The 17,050-nt window shown below is 39.7% G+C and overlaps 1 protein-coding gene across 2 annotated transcripts in view; it reads left to right on the plus strand.

Moving 5' to 3' along the window:
• Positions 1-2,827: 2,827 nt before the first annotated feature.
• Positions 2,828-17,050, plus strand: part of Nup58 (nucleoporin 58) — a 49,551-nt gene continuing 35,328 nt past the window's right edge. For both annotated transcript variants that reach the window (XM_051195580.1, XM_051195579.1), the window contains exons 1-8: positions 2,828-3,043; positions 6,214-6,356; positions 10,232-10,381; positions 11,140-11,277; positions 11,453-11,563; positions 14,647-14,671; positions 15,942-16,007; positions 16,479-16,653. In XM_051195580.1, the coding sequence (XP_051051537.1) occupies positions 2,937-3,043; positions 6,214-6,356; positions 10,232-10,381; positions 11,140-11,277; positions 11,453-11,563; positions 14,647-14,671; positions 15,942-16,007; positions 16,479-16,653 (915 nt within the window). In that variant the 5' untranslated portion in view covers positions 2,828-2,936. The remainder of the gene's footprint in view (positions 3,044-6,213; positions 6,357-10,231; positions 10,382-11,139; positions 11,278-11,452; positions 11,564-14,646; positions 14,672-15,941; positions 16,008-16,478; positions 16,654-17,050) is intronic.

The raw sequence follows: 17,050 nt of genomic DNA on the forward strand, positions 1-17,050 counted from the left end.
TACCCATCCAGAAGCCAAACTTTCTAAACCCTGTCATTTATCTTCCTATTTCTTCCTTCAAGATGTTCCCTGAGCTGTGTGTGTGTGTGTGTGTGTGTGTGTGTGTGTGTGTGTGTGTGTGTGGTATGATAGAAATATCTTATTTAGGGGTGTGCACTTATTTTCTGCACTCTGCCATCTGCAGGTCCATGTTCATTTTCATCTATTGCAAAATTAAGCTTCTCTGATGAGCATTGAGTGCTGAATTAATCCATGAATATAGAGCTAGGCATTAGGAGGTAGTTTGATTCTATACCTGGTTAGCAAAATAATATCATATTATGCCCTAAAGTCCATGACATCACCAACCATGGGTTCTTGGCCAAGTTTACAGTATCAGGCATGAGTTCCATCCTGTGTATTACACCTTAAACCCACACAGAAAGGGACTGGTTACTCCTATATCATTCATGCCACCACTGCACCGATAATTCTATCTTGTCAGGTTAGTTCTTACTGTAGCCTTGCTACAGTTGTTGTTCTCACTCAGCAGCCTGTAAAGCCCCTTCTTTACTACACACACTAGCCAGAAGGGAGGAGTTTTTTGTGTTGGGACCTGCTTCATTCCTTCAAAGCCTGTGATCTAAGTGTGTTGTGTGGTCTTTTACCACAGGGTCTTATTACTAGTTCTGGTGATAACCAAGAGAAAATGGCAATAGCCCTTTTTTGTTTTGGCAGTCTGTGGGGCCTCTCTATCGACACATAGTTGGTATGGTAGTTTGATTGGGCTACTGTACCTATATACAATACACCACAGTGGTAAAATATTTATTTCTCACTGCTTTGGAGTTTGAGATACCAAGACCAGGGTGCCTGCACACTGAGTTCCTACAAATGGTCTTATTCCTGCCTTTCAGAAAGACCCCCATAAGGTGGTGTAGCATGACATCAAAGTCCCAGTGACAGATATTGGGGTTCAAGCTTCAAGCTGAAGATCAAAGAAGCAAAGCAACCAAGCCAGTAGATCTTACCTCTATCCAGTTGAAATGGCAATCCTAACTCCATGAATTCTCAGAGGCAAAAAGCTCTCAGTTCCTGTCTCCTCCTCCTTATATTCTTTTTTTTCTGCCCAGCCATATCACTCCTGGCTCCACCTCCCTAGTTCTAGGATTAAAGGCATGTGATCCCAAGTACTGGGATCAAAGGTGTGAGCTCTATTACTCTTCACTCTTGTGTACGCCAGGGAGATCCTTCTGCCTGTCTCCTGAATCCTGGGATTAAAGGTCTGTGCCACCACTGCCTGGCTAGCTAGTATGGCTGCTGGAATTAAAGGTGTGTGTCACCACTGCCTAACCTCTATAGTTTGTGGCTGGCGTTGCTTTCTGAATCCTCAGCCAAGCTTTAATAAACCATAAAAAATATATCACCACAAGGTGGAGAGCTCTGTAGTCTCAGAGGGTACTAACTCATCATATGCAAAAACCCTTACATTCTTTAAGCTAGCCATAAGGTCTAGTTCCTTATTTGGCCACTTCCTCCTCCTGAGGATGACCACCAAGGTCCAGCTATCAATACTAAAGTCCAGCCATCAAATGCCCCTTTTGGCTAACCCAATTAACGTGCCCAATTAAAATTAAACACCTCATTCTAACACGGTATTTCCCGTTTATAAATCACCATTTTCCTATGGGTCACATCTACAGAGCCAGTTCTTTGTCTCACTCTGGGATAAATATCCCTGCCCCCAATCCCTTACGCCTTTTCCCTTCTCCCTCATCCTCTATCTTAATGATACCCTTACAATAAGTATTTGGGGAGAGGTTAGGCATATACTATGGATTTGGAGGGTGCCCTAATTCATTCAACTGCAGCCGCAATGCCTAAGGTTAACACAAAAGAAGTGCTAAATGATGGATGAGTTATGAGAAAGTAAAGTCCAAAGATTTGTCATATAGAGAGCATTGAGTGCTAGACTGGAGGCCACTGTTCAAAGCACAACTATGAGGGATGGGATGATGGCATCAATTTCATTGAACGTGACCCTGCAGGTGGGCAAAGCACTAGCAGGAACGATATGCCAATTTCTGACGGATAACTAAAGAGCCACGTCATGAAGGCAGCGCCTCCAGATCACCGCTAGGAAGCTTTTCTTGGTGCCCATGTTGCTCTAGGTCCCGGTACATCCTCTCTTTTAGATCATACTGTCCTTATACTTTCCACTTTGTAGTTCCTCTAGTAAATAGCCCAAGCTGTGGGAAAGCCACACGACCACGAGGCAGCCATCAGGGAAGGTCCCCAAGAATGGCACGCGCCACACCCTCTGCTCACTAGGACGTGGGACACGGTATCCTGCCCTCAAGTTGAGTGGGCACCAAGAGGGGCTACGGCCGGATGTGTGTGGATTTCCGGACCATCAAAAAAAAAGTACACAGCCTCCTTTTTGCTCGGGTGCAGTGATACCGAACAAAACCCAGATGCCCCCGGGAGGAATAAGAGATGACCATCAAGGTTTTTCCCAACACTGGGGCTTTTGGCGTGCTTTATGGCAGGAAGCTGGACGGAACCAACACTTGAGGGGGAGGAGCTTCATTCAGGAAGCGTTGCACAAACTACCGCGAGAATCTCTTTAGTAGTTGGCGCTCCAGGTGCTTGTCTCCTTAAGAGAGTAGGCGGGGCCCCCATCCTGGCCGCCTTACGCTAGCACCGCCTTCACCCTGGTCCCAGGGTTCCCTGCGCGTCGGGTGCTCTTCCGGTGCGCTCTGCGCGCGGGCGGCGTCGCGCGTGCGTTCACGTGTGTCCCCGCCTCCTCCATCATTGCCGCGCTGCTGCTGGGGTTGAACTTCCCGCCTGGTCCCCGTTGGTCCACGGCGATGTTGCACGTTCTACCTCGGCAGTGAGGGGACAGAAGCGTCCCAGGGCTCTCCACCCTTGCTGACGGCGTCGCGCCCACGGCCGCCATGTCCACCGGGTTCTCCTTTGGGTCCGGAGCGCTGGGCTCCACCACCGTGGCCCCCGGAGGGACTGGCACGGGCAGCGGGTTCTCCTTCGGGACCGGCACGTCTAGGTAACGGTGTTAACAAGTCTTTGATGCCCTGCGAGCCCTGCAGCAGGCGGGCGACGGTTGGGTTGGGGATCTCTGTTGCCAGGGCTCTGCAGTCAGTCCCCAGACGCGCGGAGGCCCGACTGCGGGAAGCGGCCTGGCATCGCGCCTCAGTCTCAGGGATAGAAAGGGTGTTAAATGAATGAGAGCTTGTTGCTGGCTTTTAGGAATAGAAAAGTATCAGGAGAATAATTAAACATTTGCTCTTGGTATTGTGCATTGAACTTGTGATTATTTTTGTTTCACGAGATTTGCGCCACAGAGGACCCGGTCTGTCTTTTAAGCTTTTATAGTGTTTATCAGTCGTAATTTTGTACCGTATGCATAATATTCCAAAGGATTTTGTATTATTACCACACACACATTGTTGTTTCCTTTCACTACAAGCTTTAAGTAGTATATTCATTAAGTTTATGTAATATCTTCAGGTAAGGAAAAATGTATAGCTAGGGATTTCAGAAAGCCATTTCGGCGAAGGAGTTAATCATTAGAACTCTGTAAAGAGTTTGTAAAATCAGGAACTGTACTAGAGGGACAAGGTATTTCCTGAGGCTTAGTAATGTGGTTATAGACTAAAATGGCTAGAGATTTAATATCCCAAGAAATCTCATTTTTTCCAGCGCATATTAGATGAAGCAAATCCAAAATAACAGTATTATCAGACTGTCTCAGTCATGTTTTTGCATATACTTTCTTGTACTACCTATGCTGTCTAGATACAAACCACAGTACGACATACTGTCTTTGCTTTGATTTTCAAGACAGGGTCTCTGTAGTTTTGGAGCCTGTCCTGGAATTCATCTGTAGACCAGGCTGGCCTTGAACTTACAGAGATCCGCCTGCCTCTGCCTCCAGAGTGCACTACTTGGCTATACTGTCATTCTTTTTTTAACTTTCACTTTATTTTCTTGATTGATCGGATTATTTGGTTTTAGATTTGTCATTTTAATGGTGTAATTCACTTCTCTGTTTTTATTTTTTAGATTTCATTTGTTTTTATTCTCTCTCTCTCTCTCTCTCTCTCTCTCTCTCTCTCTCTCTCTCTCTCTCTCTGTGTGTGTGTGTGTGTATGTTGCCTGCATCTGTGTACCATGCATGTGCATTGCCCTCAGAGTCCAGAAGAGGGTGTCAGATCCCCCCAGGATGGAGTTAAGGCTTACTGTAAGCTACCACATTTTAAATTTAAAGTGTGTGTGTGCGTGTATGTATATGTATGTATGTGTGTACGCATGTGTATAAGGTGGACTGAGGAATGTTACAAAGGTCAGAGGCTACTTTAAGTCACCTAGTGTGGGTGCTGAGAACAGAAGTGATTTACCTTGCCCTAACACTGATCCATCTCTCCAGCTCTATCTACTTGGTTTTAATTGTAGTCAATAAAATGTTTTAAAAATATTTTTTGTTTTGAGTCAGTGGGCTACCAACACAATAGTTTCCTGCTATTGAACTCATCCTAAGTTCTAGTTCTTCAAAGAGCTCCTTTGTCACCAAGACCCACTACTCATTAGGCATCATCTACTACTTAACTTAAGCTTCCCTATTGGAAGTATACATTTCTACTGCTTGAATTGCAGCTTGCCCTCTTGGGCTCCCATAGTGTGCAGAAAGCTGAATGGCTCTTCCAGCTGACTGTGGGATTGATGGTACCTGGACTTCAGTAACTTGGAGTGATATCCTGACTGGGACTGTGGTTTTCTTAATTTAGCTAGCAAGCAATATGTTTGTTAAATAGGAGCTATCTTAATCAGCTCTGTCCTCTATCACTATGTGGTTGGGTTTTTTTTTTTTTTTTTTTTTTCCCATATGTGTTGGGGATTGCACCTGAGGCTTTGTACTCTGTAGGCAAGCCTCCACCCCTGAGCCATGTCCCCACCCACCTCTTTTCAGTTTTTTTTTTTTTTTAAAACAAGTGTTATGTTGCATTGAACTGAAGGTGCTGTATATGTGCAAGTGCTCCATTGCCCAACTGTATCCCCAGCACTTTTTCTATTTTTTATTTCACGGCAAACTTAGATGTCCATGTTGATGTTGAACTTGCTCTGTAGCTCAGATGGGCCTTGATTTGACAACTCTGCTTCTCCTGAGTAGATAAGATTACAGACCTGTGCCACCAATTCAAGCTCTTTTTTAAATAAATTGGAATATAGCCTCAAACTTGTAATTCTTCTGCCTCAGCTTCCTGAATAACTGGGATTGCAGGCATATTAGTATGCCTGGCATGATTTTAGCTTTCTGAAAGCGGTAAGATTTCCCATTGTGTTTTATATGTTATAATTTCGATTAATTTCATACATGATTTTTGAGGTGTCATTGTTGAAACTTTTTGTTTATTTGCAAACATGGGCCTCTGAGGCTTGCTATGAACAATTAAGACGCTTTGAAGTTCATGTTGCCCTGTTTTGACTAGCTATTCTGACTTTATTCAGGTTTCTAGGGACTCTGTAAAAAGTTTCTCCTGTGAATTCAGACTTGACAGAAGATGTGGTACTATAGTGGTGATGGGGTAGCAGTAGAGACCTAGAGTCACTTTTATTGGAATGTGTGTCTTTTTATGTGAGTAGCTGTTGAACTGTTGTACTTAGAAGTGTGAACTATATTAAGGTAGTTCAAAGGAAAAACAATCATCTTTGGCCATTTCAAATATTTTAGGGTTCAGATAAAAACTTGAGAGCAGCATGTTTGTGAGCCAACCCTAATTGCTTATGGACTGCCTTCCCCCAGCCTGTGTGCCCCTGTTGTAGTGAGGTCAGAACGGTACACATCTTACTGCTGCACTATATCTTAAGCCACATTTTTCCTTTGTGAATTTAAGTTGTCCAGACTGGCCTTGAATTCACTCTAGTCCAGCCATGAAGTTGTGATTCCTTTGCCTTGGCCTCCCAAAGAGCTAACAGGTTTGGGTGTGTTTCAGTATGGTGTTGTTTAAGATTTAACTTTACATTTGACTTGTTTTTAAAGGAGAAAAGGAAGGTATTTGGATTTGTTAGGAGTATTCCTTTTACTGTCTTTTGAATCTTAGATGTTATGAGAGAAAACAGTCCTGAATAGCCTCCTCCCCCCACCTCCCTGTATTTTCCAAAGTAAATACTATCATTAATCGGCTTTTTCTTTTTGTTTTGTTTTTTATTAACTAGCACACCTTCTGTGGGGCTCAACTTTGGAACTCTCGGAAGCTCTGCCACCCCAGCATCTACATCTGCTTCTGCCAGTGGTTTTGGGTCAGGACTCTTTGGAGCTAAGCCTGCTACTGGGATCACTCTAGGAGGAGCAAGTTCAGGTAAGGAGGGTGCTCTTGTTCTCAGGGGTAAATGTGATAGTTCTTTCCCAGTTTCATCTTGGTCTTTATTTAATGGGGGCCATCGCTAACTGTAGATCTTTAAAAAAAGGAGGAAAGACTTAGACTGTGTGGGTGAAAAAGCAGCTCTAGACAAGTACTTGAGTGTTGTAAACATGAATCACAGTGACTTTTGTACATTATATAATGCAGTATTTTTTTTCTTTAGTAAAGAATGTTTAAGCACTTTTATCCATTTGTTCTAAATTTTGATATTAAAACAGTTGTTTTAGCAGAAAGAAAGTATAGATCTTGAAAATTTCTGATTCACATTTGCGTGATAACTTTTGTTTCTAGTACTTTGTAGCTTTAATATTAGATGCTTCAAATATCTGTCTCCTTACTTATATTCTCTACCTCCAGAACCTCTTGGTCTCAGTTGCTGCCTTTCATTGGCTATTCAGTGTGTGTAGCACATGTCACAGGAGTTTCCATGAAATAATAGCAGAGGTACAAACCAGTAAGCTTGCTTAGCTAGTTATTAGAAGTGTGTTAGTCTCTGAATGTAGAGTTTAGAAGAAAGCCATCTTCATTGATCATTCAATTATATTTGTCTATTTGTCTCCAGGAATAACAACTACAATCATAGAAGTCTGGGTAAGAATTTTTGAAAAGAGTTCAAACTGTTTTTCTGATGAATTGAGTAGCTTTTCTCCTCTCATCTAATATTTCAGAGTAGGGGGAAGGAAAATAATTAAAAAGGATTTTGTCTGGACTCCACATAATTATTTTTCAAAAACTTTTCAGTATTTGGGCATATAAAAAACCCAATGCTTGGGCTGGAGAGATGGCTCAGCCAATTAAGAACACTAGTTGCTCTTCTAGAGGACCCATGTTCAATTCCCAGCACCCACATGGCATCTCACAACTCTCTGTAACTTCTGTTCCAATGGATCTGACATCTTCACACCAATGCACATAAAATAAGATTAAACAAATTAATTTAAAAAACCCAAATGCTTCTGTATCATGCATTTATAAGTTACAGATGTATTTTAAACAGATGACTTTTGATGTGGAAGTTTATGTCACATTACATTTCCAGGTATTTGACTTTAGAGGAGTAAGCACCAAACTATGTGACAGTCTTAGAATCTCTGAAAGGTTGTGAGATGTTAACCATCTTATTATACCTTGGAGCAGCTATCTATAACATTACAGAATTATGGGGCCGGAGGCATAGCTCAGTGGAATAACACTTGCTTCCTGTGTGTGTGATGTTTAATCCTTGCTGCTGCCAAAATGAAAAAAGAAAAGAAAAAAGAAAAAGTACATCTATACATATATATATTTGTGTACACACACACACATACACACACAAGTTTTGGATTCTCTTCCACCTTGAAGACATAATAGTTTCTTAGTGGTAAGCTTTAGGGAACACAACTAGAATGTCAGCCTCTCTTCTGGACAGCGGTAAGTAATGGGTGCCCATAAAATAGAAGGAGTGAAGGGATGGCAAAGCCCAGTGTGGTGCTGCGTATCTGTAGTCCCAACACTCTGGAAGATCAAAGGTTGAAGACCAGTGTGGGCTACTGGTGCCTCCTGGGCCAGCCTGGGATAGCTCGCAAGACTGTTTCAAGAGAGGTGCATGGGTGTGAATGTTAAAAGTCTTTTGTGTGGGGTTAAGGTCATCATTGGCAGACTTCTGAGATGCTGCTTACCCATTAACTAACCGTTTGGCTATGAGGGCAAACGTAGACTTTTCTTGTAACCCACCCACACATAATTTTAAAGCACTGTGCTTGGTGATGAACTCCAGTTCTCCTCAGGGCAATCCAGAAGCATGGTTTTCAACTTTTACAGTAACTTCAGGAGAATCCCAAATAGGGGTTGCATTTCCTCATTTAATATTATTTGAACAGTTAGTGCTTCTGAACTGTGTAGCCTGCATATACATCATGCCTTGGACAGTCAGTTTTAATTGAATTTGCAATGATGATCATGATACTGAGAAGATGATTGTTTCAAAACCATGAAGTGCAGGGGCAAGGCATTCATGAGCTGTGACATGGAGGGACAGGCAAGTGCATGCACATGTTCTTGTGCTAATAGATTCAGGAATGACTGGAAGACAGGAGAGTAGGCTTATTTGGAGTTGGGAAATAATTTTACATGAAGCAGTTGAAAACATAAAGTTGTAATCATAAAAGGATCTAAGGACATGTAAAATATTATTCTTGGAGCTTAGGATTCAGAAGTGGAAATGGGAGGAAGGATTGATATTTGAAGAGCTGGTTGAGACCATGTAAGAATGAGTAGTATTTTGCCATGCTTTTAGACTGTTAAACATACTAGAGAACTCATAAGGTCCTTAAGGTGGACAGAATTACTGTCCTCTCACTTGTTGTTTTTAAATGAGATTAACTATGGTCACCTATCTGGGGCTCATAGGATTGGACCCATTAACATTTCCTCTTGGGGAAGAAAGGTTCACTTGCACTGGGCTGCTCACAAAGGCAGGCCTCAGGTCCTCAGGTCCTACCCTTCCTTGAAAATATACAAGCAGTTTGCAATTGCTGTGGAGAAAAGAACTTTTTTTTTTTTTCAGTGGTGTAGTTGCCCAAGCCCTCACTCAGGCTCCTTTGGGTTGCCCAGCTAAAGTCATTGTTGACCAATGATTTTTTTTTTTTTTTTCCAATCTGGGGTAAATAAACACTAGTTCATGTCTCCTAAAGAAAAGTTAATGCCCACACCAAGATGCTGTTAAAGTAACTGAGCTAATATTAGAGTAGATGAGAGATTGAAGAGACAGACACATTAAGAGGTTGTTGTTAGAGGTGGCCTAAACTAAAGGTTTTGAGGGTGCCTGCAATCCAGTGATATTTTTTGATAGTAAGTTTTGGAATTAAAGCAATGCAAAGGAAGGAGAAGTATCAAGGTTTCTGCCTTGAGTGATTGAATTGATTGAGGTGAGGGACTTAGTAAGGTTTTGTATTGTGTTAAATGCATGAGTCATCAAGGTCCACCAACCAGTGGGGATTCAGGTAGATATAGATTTAGACTCATAGCTGGGTTTGATGGCTCATGCTTGCTTTTTCAGCACTAGGGAGGCAAAACAGGAGCATTGTGAATTCAAGGTTAACCTAGGCTACTTAGTGCGATACTATCTCAGTAAAACAAAGAAACTGGTGGCAATTAGGGTTGGATTCATGTACTTGTATTTGTAATGATAAAAATGGAAATCAGTGGAGGAAGCAGCAACAAAACTGGCCTGAATGGAGGAAGAGATCTACAGGCAGGAAAGGAGGAGTAGAAAGAGAGCTTGGCGCTGATAGAAATAGGGGCCAGGAAGAAGAAGAGGATATTCTGTACTAAATGGTACTCGTGTAGTCTGGGACAGGAGGGACTACTGGTCCGTTGAGAGCAAAGAGAAGGAAGGGGATGAGTACTATTACAGGTAAGTCTGGGGGATGGAATTGAAATTGTCACTGTGTTTGTATTTCTTTTTCTTTGGGTTTTTGTTTGTTTTTTGGATATAGAATCTCACTGTGTCTCTTGGTTGGGCTGTCCTGGAACTCACTAAGTAGACCAGGCTGGTCTAGAAATCACAGAGCTGCCTACCCATGCCTCTGGAGTGCTGGGATCAGAGGAGTGTGTCACCACATTCATCTTGCATTTCTTTTCCTTAACCCAAAGGATCAAGGCTCATCTTTTTTATATTTACCATGATTTAGTCCCAACTTAAGTATTTTCTTTCACACCTCTAAATCTTTTTATCCTACTTATGGTAAAGGATACTAATTAAAACCAGCTTAACATCTATATGATTTAGATAAAATGAGATTTTTTTTTCTTTCTTTTTTTTAAATAAACAGCAACACCAGCTACTACATCTGCATCTACAACAGGCTTCAGTTTAGGATTTAGTAAACCTGCAGCATCTGCCACACCATTTGCCCTGCCTGGCACATCTACCTCAGCTAGTGGTCTTACTCTTTCATCTGCTCTGACATCCACTCCAGCAGGTAAGACAGAATGGGAAGAAAATTGAATTTGATGATTACATTAAAGTCTTATACAGGTAAAGAACATCAGTAGCCATTTATATTAAATAGAATATCAGGCCGGGGAGATGGTTTGGTGGGTAAAATATTTGCTATGCAAACAAGGATTTGTTGTACAAGCATAAAAAATTTTTAAACTCAACTATACTTTGGGAAATATTTTCTTTGAATTAGTTAGCAATTTTGTCTTACCTAACAACTGGCTTAGTAGTCCATACCTATGATTTGGGAAGATGCCTCAGGAAGGTCTTGCGTTCAAGGCAAGACTTTGGCTATGTTAACAAGACTTTATTAGGAGAAAAGAGCATTGGCCATTAAAGCCATTTTGGTCATCTTGAAATACTGCTTCTACTCAGAGTAAAGAGGGTCAGAGGGGGTGAAATATGCAGAAGGTTTATCTTCTTAGTTTTCAAGAGACTGTTTATGGCAGGAAGTATAAAGACAATTGTGAATTCACCTGAATCAGGATTCATTTGCTTTTAAAGGCAGAATTACTGCCTGGAATTACAAACTATATTGTTGCTTAGAATCAGTTATCATGGTACTATTGTAATAGTGCCCAAAGTTAAAGTTGCTGTTCCTCTTTATTCTAAGTATTTTCAAAATTTTCTTGAGCAAATGGTTTCCCCAAAGATTCAGATTTTTGATGTACTATTTTCCTGTGGTGTTAAGTGCTATTTCTATACGAAGGCTTATTCATCTCTCTCTCTAACTCTCAGCATCCACAGGATTTACTTTAAATAATTTGGGAACAACACCAGCCACAACTACAACAACTTCAACAGGGCTTTCTTTAGGGGGAGCCTTAGCTGGCTTGGGAGGTTCACTTTTCCAGAGTGGAAACACAGCAACATCAGGTAATTGATAATATTTTTTCCAGAATAGTAAATACTTGCATTTAAATTTAGCTTGTTAAAAAGAACATGTTTTTAAATAGTCTTATTTTTCTTTCAGTATAAAACCAAAATAATGCACAGGGGGAATTGTTTTAAAGTTAGGGAAGTTGAAAAATGGTATTTGGTTCATTTACAGGTCTCGGACAAAATGCTTTAAGCTTGTCTTTGGGAGCAACAGCACCTACTTCAACTACAGGCAATGAAGGCCTTGGTGGTGTAGATTTTAGTACCTCCTCAGATAAAAAGAGTAAGTAATGTTACCTCAATTTCATGTTGTAACAGCATTGCGAAGAAACTTATAGGTTACTCAAAATTCCTGCCTGAAAGATCACTAGCTTTATATTTGTTAGTGCCTTTAAATTTCTTTATATTATATTTGAGCATAATTCACAAATTTGCACGTGTATATGTCTTACAAAGCTTTATTAATGTTTATGTTTATATTAATGCTTATTTTTAAATCAAGATGGTCTGTATGTTTGTAATCTACTCTTACTCAACTAACATTGGGAATTCTTGTTTGTGTCAGTAATTAGCTGTTATTTTTTTAACTCTGAAGAGAGGAATAAGAGAAAAGTACAATTTTATTTCCCTTTCCTGTTCCCCCCTCCACTGAACTACTTTTATACTGTGTCTGAGCTAGAGTAGAGCAAAGATTATGTGAGAATATATACCCATAATTGCATGTCACCTTCTGTTTCCCTTAATTGGTGGGTGATCGTCTTTTAGGATTCTTTGGTTAAATCACAGGATGTTTTTCCACGTTCTCTATTTGTTTGTGTGTGTGTGTGCGCGTGCGTTATGTGTGCGTGTGTGTGTTGGAAGATACAAGTGCTCAAGAGTTCAGAACAAGGTTCAGATCTCCTGGAGCTGGAATGAGCAGCAGTTGTGAACCACTGCCATAGGGGTCCTGTATCAGGAGTCTGTGGTGCATTTTCTTAATTGATGATTGATATGGGATCCTGGGTTATCTAAAATAAACCCCCCTCATTGTTTCCCCCATTGTTGATTTTGGTTAGGGTGTTTTATCACAACAATAGAAACCTAACTGAAATACCACTGATCCATATCTCCAGCCCCAGAATGTCTCTTTGTATCAATTAACTATAGCAGTTAATTATAGCATATAGCTCTGGCCCTATATGCATGAGATATAGCCAAATGGGAGAGAATAATAGGAAATAAAGAAGAGGCAACATGGAGTAACGCTTTGCCCTTCTGAAGAATTAACAGAGGCCAATAAAGACACAGGCATCAGATACTAGAGTTATGAAGGACTTTTAATGCCACCTTGTTTTGTAATTAAGCTGGAGGGTTTTGGTGAGGTTTGTTTTAAGATTTAAGAACATTTCTTACTGTTCAACTGTAGCCAAGCAATGGAACCAGCTTAGATAGTTCATCTGAGGGATGAATGGATAAAAAGAAAAGAAGGCATATTCACAGTACAGTGGCTTCAGTTGTAAAAAGAATGAAATGATGATACTTGAAGAACATTGGATGGAGATTGTGTTAGGCAGATAACACAAATGTTCCTTGTTTTCTCCTCATACTTCCCCTCGTGTGTGTGTGTGTGTGTGTGTGTGTGTGTGTGTGTGTGTGTGTGTGTGTTGGGGGGTGTGGGTGGTCACAAAATGAGAAAGAGGTGTGAGGTCTAAAGGAATAGGGGAGCAGGAACAAAAGATAATCAGATGTGTATGCCATGAAAGCAGAAGTGGGAAATGTTTGAGGGGAAGAAAGGGACCATTGAGACAAGATGGGGAGTGAACAAATAAAGCAAGTTTAGTGGTATGGGTATATGGAAAAAATAAAAGGGGGAAATGGAGGGTAAAAGGATGAAAAACATTTGGATGGTTATGTGGAAAGCAGCAAGCCAAAGAATGCAAGAGTAGACATAGGAAGTGTTTGTAAGTATGTTACCACTGAGGCAAAATATCCATAATCGAGTAGCCCATTTTACATGTTGTGTGTAGAGAATTATAGCTCACAAGTAAAGTATCAAAGAAACATTACATGGCTTAATTACCATTGTATTGCTGTGTTAAAACACTATAGACCAACGCAGCATATAGAAGAGTTTATTTACTTACAATTCTAGAGGGGTAGTAGTGCATGGTAACCGTAGAGATGGTGGGTGGCAGGCATTTGGAGTAGTAGTTGAGAGCCCACATCAGGAACAGCAAACAGGAAGTGGAAAGAACAAACTAGGAATGGCATGTGGCTTTTGAAAACTGAGCCAGACCCTGGTGACTCACTTCTCCAGCAAGGCTACATATCCTAATCCTACCCAAACAGCACCATAAACTGGGGTCCAAGTATTCAGATTCCTTGGATTATGCAGGACATCTCATTCAGACCACCACAGTGCATTAGTTTTAAGAAAATGAGCTTTTTGGGTAAAAAAAAAAGTAAGTTTTTATTTTTATTACCTTCTCATCAAGTCTTAGACATCATTTATAGAAAAGGAAGGTTCCTAATTCAAAAATGTTGATCCATGAAAGATGATGAATCCATGTTTTTATGGAAAAATAAATATGAGTAGTCATATTGAAGAACTGAATCAGACCCCATCTATATTAAGATAAGTGGCAAAAGACATTAAAAAGTACAGTACTTGATTTTTATATGTGTTCCTACACTTTAACATCTCTGAAATCAACATGTGTCTCACAGATTTAATTTTAATTTTAGAAATAGATGAATGAAATGTGATATGTCTGAAACAAAAATCTGCTTAATGTTGAATAAGTTAACAGTATGAATCGTACGTCACAGGACTGAGTAGTTCACAAATGAAAATGTATATATTGCACATTTGAAGAAAATGTTTTACCTCACAACTGCTGTAAGAAAAGTTTGAATGATAGCAGATTGACATTTTTAAGTATGATGCCCTTTGTCAAAGGTGAGATACATTCTGTGCCTGTAGCAGATGAAAATGTACATGGAGAGAGACAGTTGCTTTAAGGATTGACAGGATGTTTTATGGATTGTTAGGTTGGAGGAGTTAGAACATCAATACTGGTGATGGTGGCTTCTAGAATTAAACTGGTAGACAGTGACATAAACTGTTCATATAAGAGATTTTTTTTTAAAAAAGTTGTTTCTTCTTGAGGGAAGTAGATGTAGCTGAGCTCTGTAATGTGTCTGCTTGGGGTCAGATCTCCATCAGCATGCTGTGTTCTTCCTCCAATCAGGACAGGGAAAATCACATTGCATGATGTCGAAATACTTGTGTTTGTATTTTGCTTAATTTCTGTTTATTTAGAACTTGGACTGTGTTAATGTGTTGTTTAATGACCTATTTTACATGAAGCTTCTTGAATTTTCTAGGTGATAAAACAGGAACAAGGCCAGAGTAAGTTTAAAATTTAACTTTAAATATTGTAATTACATTTTCTTTACTAAATCATTGGCAGATTGTATAGATAGAAATAAATTATAAACAGGTATATGTTTAGAAGGCAAAAATTAGTGTTTGCCAAAAATGATAAATGTTCTGGAAAACCTATGAAATGTCAAGTCTTTGATTACTAGTCATTGAGAAAATTTAAAATAATTTCTTTTGGAGAAGGTGGTTGACATTTCTCAAATAATACAAATACTTAAGTTTTAGCCTTCTCAGTGCTGAATATTGAGCCCAGGGCTTTGTGCTTGCTAAGTGTGAGCTCTACTACTGAGTTATTCCTGCAGTTCTTCCACTATCAGTTTTACATACACAAATTACTATTCCAGTACCATTTTAGTCCTTTGTGTTTTCATCCAAGGTAATAGGTTTCATATGCATCATATGCGTGCTTGGAATATGATCACTCTTTTACTCGCCAATCACTGTTGTCATTTTTCTTGGCAATTATCCACTTAATTTGTATTCTGTTAAGTGAGTCATTTGTAAGGACATAGGTTCACTCCTCACAAACATGTATTGCTTTAACCTCACAAGGTTGAGTTTCATGAGATCAGAAGTGTTTCAGATTTGGAGTTTTTATATAGATTAACAAGTTGAACATCTCTAAACCCAGATTCAAAGCTTTAAAAGTTTTGAATAAAGGATCTGAGATGATTGAGGTTTCTAATCAGCACTGTAAAATGATTTTATTATAGCATGACAAGTTTTAATTATTCTCTGTGTTATTTGTAGTTATGTCAGTAGACCTTGTTTTTCCCATTTGGGTGAAGGTTATAAAGTACTAAGCTATGTTGAGCGTCTCATGAAAAATGCTATGGGCTTTCTTTAATTAATACATTACTGTTTTGAATGTCAGTTATAGGATCTGTATCAGAAGATAGTCCAACATATCATTCAGTCTAGTATTTTCTGATTTTTTTTTTTTTTTTTTTTTTTTTTTTTTAGATATTTACTTAATTTTAAGAATGTTTGTGACTGATTTTTACTTACCAGTCTTTGGTAAGAAATGTTGGTGTCAAATAAATTGCTAAAATTAGTTTCATCAGGAAAATTGTATTCTTTATGAAGACTTTGAAACCAAAGACAATATAAGTAGAGAACATTGTTATATTTTCTTTTCTTAACATAGGAAAATACAACTCATTTGTCAGTTCCTAGAATCTGCATAGTATTATTGCATGTGTGGATGCCATTAATGTAGGTGTGGCTTTTTTCTTAGGGATAGTAAAGCTCTGAAAGATGAAAACCTGCCTCCTGTCATCTGTCAGGATGTTGAAAATCTCCAGTAAGTACCAAGTGTAAATGGTAAATAAAACTTGAAAAATTCTTGAGTATGTTTTAGGGGAAACATCTTTCTGCTAAATATTTTATGGGCTGGGCTTTCCCATATTAATCAAAAATAAAACAACAACAAAAAACCATGACCAACAGACTTGTCCATGGGACAATCTGATGGAGACCATTAGTTCCTTTTTTATGTGTATGAGTGTTTTGTTTGTACATATGTCTGTGCACTGTGTGTGTGCCTGGTTCCTGTGCAGATCAGAAGAGGACCTTGGACTGGAGTTACTGCTGGTTGTGAGCTGACTGTGAGCCACCGTATGGGTGTTGGGAACTCAACTTGGGTCTTCTGCTAGAGTAGTATATTGCTCTTACCTGCTGAGTCATCTACATGTACATCATTTCCTTCCCTCTTTCCCCACCTCTATCCCCCACACCCAATCCTGTCATTTGTTCTGTTCCTTTGTTCTTTTAGGAAATTTGTCAAAGAACAAAAACAAGTCCAAGAAGAAATTAGTCGAATGTCTTCCAAAGCGATGCTCAAAGTTCAGGAAGACATCAAGGCTCTGAAGCAGCTTCTGTCGTTGGCTGCCAGTGGGTTGCAGAGGAACACTCTCAATATCGACAAACTGAAGTTAGAAACTGCTCAGGTGTGCCAGTCATCAGCTGTATTACTGCGCAGGGTTGTTTTTCCTGATATAGGAATTTGCTTAATTGAAAAGTTTATAGAAATTCAGAGCATTCATAAAATTTTCAATGTACATATAACAATAGCCAAAGTAGTTTATACTGTTTTTAGCCTAGATTAGTGTGCATGACAGTCATTTGGGGTAGGTACTGTTATCCTTGTGCACAGAGAACTTAGAGACGCTGAAGAACAAGTCCTGCTAGTCCTGCCCTTAACCATGAGCTCTCATAAGATCTCACTGAGTTTATCTTATAAAGGAGGAAAGTACCTGGACAGACAATTTTCCACCTTTTTGTTATTAAAACTATGGCATGCCTTGTTAGTACTAAGTTTTACTGGTTATTTGCTAATCTTAGTTA

This window comes from Phodopus roborovskii, unplaced genomic scaffold, assembly GCF_943737965.1.
Source record: "Phodopus roborovskii unplaced genomic scaffold, PHOROB, whole genome shotgun sequence".
Taxonomy (NCBI): domain Eukaryota; kingdom Metazoa; phylum Chordata; class Mammalia; order Rodentia; family Cricetidae; genus Phodopus; species Phodopus roborovskii.